The sequence below is a fragment of the Trachymyrmex septentrionalis genome, unplaced genomic scaffold (genome assembly GCF_001594115.1).
Source record: "Trachymyrmex septentrionalis isolate Tsep2-gDNA-1 unplaced genomic scaffold, Tsep1.0 scaffold6, whole genome shotgun sequence".
In the NCBI taxonomy this organism is placed as follows: domain Eukaryota; kingdom Metazoa; phylum Arthropoda; class Insecta; order Hymenoptera; family Formicidae; genus Trachymyrmex; species Trachymyrmex septentrionalis.
The window spans coordinates 1,464,856-1,473,601 of NW_017305778.1; the positions used below are offsets into that span (position 1 = coordinate 1,464,856).

The following is an 8,746-nucleotide window of genomic DNA, read 5'->3' on the forward strand; positions in this document are numbered from 1 at the left end:
GACAGTATTAAGATTAAATAGTAAGACAAAGTGCAAAAGGGCTGTCTATTTAATGGAGATAGTAAGTCGTAAACTATAAGAAATCGATTATCACAGAATGCTAGGAGAATATAATTGATTATGATTGATCAATTGTTTACTTACAGTTTACTACCTTTTTTATAGATAACCCTTAAGTTATGAGATAGTATATATATATGTAGGAAAATAGTATATGTACCTTTCTTTGTCATAAGATTAACAAAATCGCTCGTAATTAGACTGTCATAGAGTCTTTAATTATATCTGAAACAGCGATCGCGTCATGTAAAGCGACTCTTAGATGCTCAATATTACTGTACAATAATTACTTCATACAATATTTAACATAAACAGTTTAAAACAAACAGTCTGGAAGTTTAATATACTGTATGATCACTGGATGATCACTAATATTATGTAATAATAATGATCGTTTATAGGGGCCGTTTTAGAATTATGTAAGGCATCTTTCCCACGTCTTTTCTCATCATCCAGGAAACAAATATAATCATTTCGAGTAATTTCTTACCGTGAATGCTTTTCTATTTACGCTGATTTATAGAAAGCGTCAGAGCGCTATTTGGGACTCTTTTTTATCAGCGGATCATAATTTTCTTTCGGATTAACTATGTACGAATTCACTTGTGATTACGAGTACAATTTCACCGATCGTATTACGCACGTAATTGAGATGAGATCGCTGATACATAAATTCCGTATAGTTGCAATAATTCAACGCGATACTAATGATTATTGCTTTCTCTTCAGGCAAGTCTTGGCCCACGTGCGCACGATTCCGGAATTGATCCTACTCGGCAATTCCTCGCACAACGTGAAACGACTACCCATCTTTTCGTTTATGGTGCGCCATCCTCGCGGCACGTTCCTTCACCATAACTTTGTCTGCGCTGTTTTGAATGACGTCTTTGGTATCCAGGCACGAGGAGGATGCGCGTGCACGGGTCGTTACGCCCATCATCTAATGGGGATCGACCGTGAACTCGCCAAGGAATACGAAAGCATCCTCTTGGAAAGGTATATAATTCTTTTATTACATTTATATGTAGATCAAGCCTGAAAACTATTTTCGATAAAGTTTATATTTATCGCGAAATGTATTATAAATATATTCGACATCGCGCGAAATGATTAGAATAATTTTTATTTAAAGAGAGTTGTTTTGAGTTTGTTGCTGTGTAAAATAATTCTAAATGAAATGTCGATACTTCAGAAAATAAATCTCAAGAGCGCAAGAAAAGGAAAAAAACATCTTATAGGAATATAAATCATTTAAATCTTATCTTTTGAGTGATAATATATAATTGATTAAAAGAAATGCTCAAATCGCCTCCGATATATTTATAGCTATATTCTATATATTGATTAAATTATAAAAAAACATATGAAATTACAAGATAAAAAATGTTTGTGTTATTCATAGAATGATCCAATATGTTTAAATAATTATCATTATCTCATATATGTCTTCAATTTAATTAACTTTAAATATAAAAAGAGAAAATATCCGTTAAACAAAATTTCTCCATTTGATGTCGATTGTATCTTACATCAACATTTCTATTATCATAAATAATGTAAATGGATATAAACTGATTTTATTCAAATTATATCTTTTAATTACTTCATCGCTTCGCACAAAATGAATTGTCATCCGTGCGAAAGATTATGTACATCGTACAGATCAGTAGAGCAGAAAGTAGTTATCTATTAAACTCAGCGCGGTATAATTTCGCATAATAGACACATGCCTAGAAATAGACGATACGCCAGCTTTCAGTCCCAATTTGACGTAGGATTCTATTTTCATAAAGATACAGCATATACAGATTGTATATAATTTATTTCACTTTAGACAACAGAACGGCATCGAGGAGACCATCGCGGAAAGTCTCAGACCGGGTTTTGCTAGACTGTCTTTTCCTTACTTTATGAACGAGACGGAAATTGCCTTTGTACTGGAAGCTCTTAAGATGGTAGCCACTGAAGGCTGGAAGCTGTTGCCACAATACGTACTGAATCCTGATACTGGTGAATGGCGACATCACACCAACAGCGTTTTCAAGGAACGTAAGTGGCTAGGTTCGATCAGATATACGGACGGAAGAATGAATGCCACGGAGAGACGAGCTTCCGGCGCCGGCGTCTTCCCACAGAACTACGGTGACTGCCTGCAGACTGCCCGAAACATCTTCAATCGTGCTCGCAAAATGGCACAGCGATATCCGTTGCAGATCGACAAGAGTTTCAACTTTATGTGCGAGCGTATGGAAGCATTGCGCTGGTTCATACTGCCAAGCGAGGCACAGGATCTACTTTTGGGTAACTCGCAGAACGTCAAACAGGACGTGCCATTCAATCCCTTGCTGGCCTGGAATAAGTACAATACGAGCACCGTCACCACCAGTCACGATAGTCTAGTAAACTGCCTGACGCTGACGAATGGCATGAGACGACTGAATAGCGACATTCCGCGTACAGGCAACGCACCCATCTCGACGACCTCACCGAGGCATCGAAGCCTACCGGCGTTAAGCACGGTTCAGCGAACTTTGATGGCGACCTCGGCGGAACGAAACCAACCATCGTCATCAAGCAACAGCGAGGAGGAGAGTCCAAATCAAAATGAACAGTTCTCTGGACACCGATCACCCGCCACATGTCCAAACTCACCAATGCCGGTTAGATTCATGGTGGGCGAGGCCGTCACTACCTCGGTCCTGGGATCTACATCTCGCACGACCGTTCGAACGACGAAAGAACAGAGGGAACTAATGGAGGCAACCAATGCTGGGCGAGCGAGATGCAATTCTCTGGGTAGCACCACCGATGGATGTAACATACAGGGAAATCGCACTGGTGCCGCAACGGCGTCCTCGCCGATCCCGCCACTTCCACTGAGCCCACAAACTCTGACCAGCTTGGGCCTGAGCACGTCGAACGGTTCGTCGAAACATAGACGTCTTCACTGCAGCTGTAGTAGTCAAACGGAGTTAAACTCTTTAGAATTGGATTCTGCCGCCAGTCCGAGTCACTCGATCTCTTCCCTGAATTATAATCATAATCCTGCATCACCGCCGTCTTCATACTCATCGACCAGCGATTACACCGAGAGGTTGATAGGTGGTGGCAGATCTTCGCCTATTTCGACGAATATGGGTCAGGATGATCTGAGCGCGTATGTGAAAGAAATGACCAAGGAATTAGCGACTGAAATCAAATCGGAGATCCGCGAAGTGATTTCCAAAGTAGATGACGCTTTGTCGGAAACAAACACATCTGAGAACACGCCACAGCATCACTCACGGGCTCAGAGTATAGTTAATCAAACATGCGTGGAGGATAAACAGTCGAGGCATGACTCGTTCACGGCTAGTGACATCGCCGAATACTTAATGGAATTCTCGAAGGAAATGGCGAGCGAAGTGAAATCTGAGATAAGGTAATTTATTATTATTAATTACAATATTACAAATATTATAGACTAAAGTACGATAATATAAAGTACGATCCATTAAGATACAATAATTTTTAATAGAATTAATGATATCATTTTTAAAGTTGTCACATTTATGTGGATTTTTTTCAACAGATGCATGGTGAACGCCGTTGACGGACTTCACAGGTACTCGCCCGATGCATCCACTTCGGACGTTTCTTCGAACGGATGTGGTTCGCCCGATCGTGGAAGAATCGTGCTTCCCTCGTCGGCGTCTCCGCGTCTTTCGAGCTCTAGAAAAAGTGGACCGATCGAGATCACCAGTAAGGTTGGCGAGTTGTCACAACAAGAGAGCAAAATGTCCAGCGAGTGCTCCTCGGACGAGACGGTGATTTACGTGATGAAGCCGTCCGAAACCGAGCAGATAGTGCGTACTCGTTCGAAGACTGAGGATGAGGAGGTGGAGAATGACGTGGATGACTATGTGGATGATGATTCACAGGAAGGACGTGGCGGCCTCGACATCGGTGACGCTCGGAAGGTCTTGCCAAAGATTTATTCGGCCGTGAATTCGGTCAGCTCCCAGGACAGTGGCATAAATATGTCCTTTCAAGAGAGCGACAAATCGATAGACTCGTTGGATCTGAAACGAAGTAGCAGCGCCGAATCCAACTCCGCTCACAGCCACGGGCGAAAACCCAGAACATCATCGATGATGAGTTTGTCGACTAAGTGCGGCGGTAAACAGCAAGCGCGTCAAAACGACAATCTTTCGGAAGACGAGGAATGCACAGGCGATCTGCGAGAGGAGGAGGGCGACGGTCAGGAAAATAATTTTGACGACAACGAGTCTAGACTTGAATTCCCACGAACTCAATGGCACTGCCCGCCGAAGAATATGTGGAAACCTTCGGTGGAAGCTATGCAAGAATTCGATATGATTCGGGACAATGATAAGGTCTTAGTCTGTCTGTCAGCAATCGGCAAAGACTCGCTTTCTCTTCTACATACTCTACATCAGTACAGATTTTACGTTAGATCGAAAGGAATCGATTTTGAGATCGGTGCGGCCACAATTGACACTGGTGGCTCCGATCCCATGGAATTAATGAGTTATCTGAAGACTCTGGAGATTCCCTACTTTTATGAGGAACAGGTGACGGACTCAAACAGCGTCAACGTCGACAATCCATTGGACGCTAGCATTGCCAGCGGGACCTGCAGTTTCTGCGACAAATCGGTCAGGACACAATTGTACTCTTTGGCGAAACGGAACGGATATAACGTACTAGCGCTCGGTCAACATTTAGATGATCTCACGGAAAGCTTTCTTATCTCGGTACTTCACGGTGGCGTGTTGAAAACTATGAAAGCACACTACTACATACGTCGGGAGGATCTCAGGGTTATTAGACCATTTATCTACGTGCGAGAGAAGGCATTGAGACAATTCACCGAGAGCAAGAAGCTGCCTATCTCGCGAGATTCGCAAACTCTGTCTGAGGTAAAATCTATATCTCAAAGATCGTAGAATTTTTTTCAAAGTTGGCTGTTAAGCTACATCTACTTTGCAATTATTAAGAAATTAAGTCTCTTATCTGTTTATAAGATACATTCTTATCAAATTTTTTTTATCTCATATGTTACAGAAACAAAATAGAAGGAAGGAGTTGATGCTCCAACAGGAACGCGCGTATCCGCGACTACACTGGTCCGTGCGCACAGCTCTACGGCCCTTGATAACTGCCCATGGACAAATTACTACCTTTGATTTGACCTGCAGCGGCACCGGCGGCAATAGTCCAAGTGGCAGCACCAGCAGTAGCATAAGCAGTACTTGTAGCAGCAACAGTGGCGGCAACAGCACCAGTAGTCAACAGAAACGACACCGGCGGACCAAGACAAATCCCTCGGCGAACACTGCTTCATCCCAACAAACTGACGAGAATGATGACACCGACGAGGAGCCGGTACTTTGAGGAGGACCTATCGCGAGATGGGATCCCGATTGTCCTGCGGTCCCATCTTCGCGTCTTCGTCGCCGGCATCCGATGTCGACATTCGCTCTCGTTAGACGAAGACGATTGCGCTTTGCAGCCGTAGGCACTGCTGTCAAAGCAAACGATCAGAGATCTGCCGAGAATGGCAACTGAATGACAATTGCGAGCGGCATTTAAACGCAGAAGACTTTGCGAGGGAGATTCCTCAAGAATTGCTCGTGTCTCTGAATGTTACTCGCGAGTGTATCCATCGCTCATCGCTAGATCTTAACGATATATTCGATGGTCTTGAAAAGTATCCATGTAATATCGTCGCAGTGAATAATTGTCGACTATTCGATGAAAAACGTGACTATTATTGAATTGTCGTGACGATCTTGGATACAGTTGCTTTTTGCAACTCAATGGACATTTTTAAAGGAGAATAGGCGTGATCGGCAAAATGCTATTTACTTTAGGAATGTAAGCGTAAGTCCTCTGAGCTTACGACGGAATGTTTGATTGTGAATAGTTAGGTGTATTGGCAGCTAACTGCGCGATTGTCTGTTTTACGCCAAAATGCAAAATTGATAATTGATAATTGATCGACGAATTGACAGGGCAGAATGATGTATTGTGCCGTTACATTGTCACGTCGATTATGAATTATATCATCGGTATGGAACGGTAAACGGATCGTTGCCGATGCGCGTATATGATTAAGGGACGCGATACGCTTGAGAGACGCGATAAGCGATAGCTGCTTAAACACTGACACAGGTATTATATGTTACGTATCTTAGAGAAGAAGTCATGCAGCGAGGGGAACGGAAGACAGTTTCACGAGCAAGCCAAAAACCTCGCGAAGAAGGCTCGAGTTGCGCGAATATACCTTTTTTTATACATATACAATTATACTTTTTATTTGATATACTGCCTTTGGCGTCTAACACTTACGATTACTGAATCGCGATCAAGAAGTTTTGTAAACGATCAAATCTATCTTGATTGAGGCCTTTTCTATGCGTTTTTGACTTCCCGACAATACGACTTGACAACAGGCCCATTTTTTGCGGTCAAATAAATGTGTCTTTTAGATGGTCTGTCGGGAATGTCATCTCGGGCGGATTGAAATGACGGCACGATTTATCGTTACGTTATTGATTGTATCGGTTGAATTAAACCGATTAAAAGCATGGTCGAACGTTTCGTTTTTTCGAGAGGACCATATTGAGAGGTAAAGGCTGCAATGAACTCTTACCTGCATGAACTTCTACTTAAGAGAAAGGGAAGCACCCACACGACGCGTAAAGGAATAACGCTTCTCGCGGATAGAGCGTATCAAGACGGATTTGTGTGAGACTGTTTAAATATTCCCAAGCAACACATACAGATCCATTAAGACGTCTGAGAAGTGATTAGGCACGTCTGAGATATAGTAAACGTCTTGTTTTCCGCGTTAATGGGATAAGTGCGAGAGAGGCTTGTAATAAAACATTAATTTAAGGATCTGTTGGAAGGAACAAGTTTTTCGTTTCTATCTGACAAATATTTGAACGGCGATCTCCGATATTTCAGGCTACAAAACGTACATTCTCTCCTCTTAACTGGCATTGTCGAAGTGCTATCGCACAGCGATATAATAAAGCTACGCTCTTTTTCACCGTAATTTTGTTTATGCTGCACGATCTGCGTTGTGATCGATAAGTTTAGTTTCATATACAAGAAGAGTTAACGATGTCACAGATAATGAACAAGATAAGAATTGCAGATAAGAATCCGATCACATCGCCAGTTTATTTAAGTACATAGTAATAATGATGGAATCATTGTGCGACGGGATCAATGAAAAAAATTAAATAAAAATTCTTCTAGTAGAATAAAAACGCCAAATTTTCGGTATAAAAGATCAAATTGTATTTTACCACCTCGAAGATGTATAAATTTATCTCTGATCTTTTGCCTGAAGATCGAACGAAGACTTGAGATTGGATTGCCCGATTGGATTGATAGTCTAATACTCAATTAATCCTAGAATCGTGGTCCTTTTCTATTATAACTATGCTTATCAAAGATAGGCACGGCGATTAAATCAAATTAATCCAGATTAATCCGTTAATCATCGATTCACCGTGACTTTGATCATGCAACGAAATACATAATATTGTACAGACAGGATTCTGGTAAGAATTATTTTGTAAGATAGAATTGTAATAAAAAGTAGATAAAGACGAAGGATAGATAATGTTACGGTGGAAAAAGGAGGTGCACGCAATTGGATCGTAAACGCCAGTTGATGAGAGATAATCTGCCGGATGACATAAGGGAACTTAAAAAAAAAAAAGTCACTGTCGTGTGAGAAAAACTAATATCAAAATTTGCGAAGGAAAAATATGTAAGCCAATAGGCTTCGATCGCTATGTCGATTACAATACTTGTAGCAGCAGCGATCTTATGTTGTTCACTTATTCTCTCATGTTTGGCTGTTGTATGCTCGCTAATCGTTAGTACTGTAAGTAACGTTTAAGACTTGTACGTAGATCGCATGTGAAACAACGTACGCAACGTAGACGATGATCATTATAAAATATTTACGCTATGTACGTACCGTTCGCGTCGTACTGATTTTTTTAAAGTGTTCGTTCGTTCGTTCATTCGTTCATCGTTGAGTCGAGGATGCGAGAGGCGGAATTAACAACCAAATGCGACAAGCGAGATGGAAATTTTGATCTACACGAATCTTTGCGAATAGATATTCTCATATTTTCCGAGAGTTACGAATGGGACATTGTTACTGTAAAGATATGTAAGTTTATTTATCGCTAATAAAAATGAACGTTGAAGAAAAAATGGAGAAATATATGAAGAAGACAAAAAAGTTTCATTCTTTCTAATTAATAATTTTAGTAAATAATGTTACAAATAAAACTGCGAGAATTTCAATATTTAGAGGAATAGAGAAAATTTATCGGCAACTCGGTCAAACTAATCGATAAATTGAACATGCAATAAAGCAAGAATAGAGAACGGAAATCTTGAAAAACGTGTCATGTTAATTAACTGTTAAAGAATAATTGTAAATTTAAATCAATTTCTCAAATAATATTTTGTTATTTTAATTTCCAAGTATAATATCAAAATGTATTATTTTAATATAAAATATAGTTAAAAATATAACCATTGCACATCTAATTATTTCTGTAGTTGAATTGTTTAGTTTCATCAAAATAAACAGTGTTCGGATTAATTTTTTATTAGCGTATCTCAAGGTTTAGGGAGTGAAATACCC

At 40.5% G+C, this 8,746-nt stretch overlaps 1 protein-coding gene across 1 annotated transcript in view; it reads left to right on the forward strand.

The window, feature by feature from the left end:
* Positions 1–7,788, forward strand: part of LOC108752292 — a 90,258-nt gene extending 82,470 nt beyond the window's left edge. The window contains exons 6-9 of the mRNA XM_018493023.1: positions 790–1,056; positions 1,895–3,481; positions 3,632–4,982; positions 5,128–7,788. Of these exons, the coding sequence (XP_018348525.1) occupies positions 790–1,056; positions 1,895–3,481; positions 3,632–4,982; positions 5,128–5,457 (3,535 nt within the window). The 3' untranslated portion in view covers positions 5,458–7,788. The remainder of the gene's footprint in view (positions 1–789; positions 1,057–1,894; positions 3,482–3,631; positions 4,983–5,127) is intronic.
* The last annotated feature ends 958 nt before the right edge of the window (positions 7,789–8,746 follow it).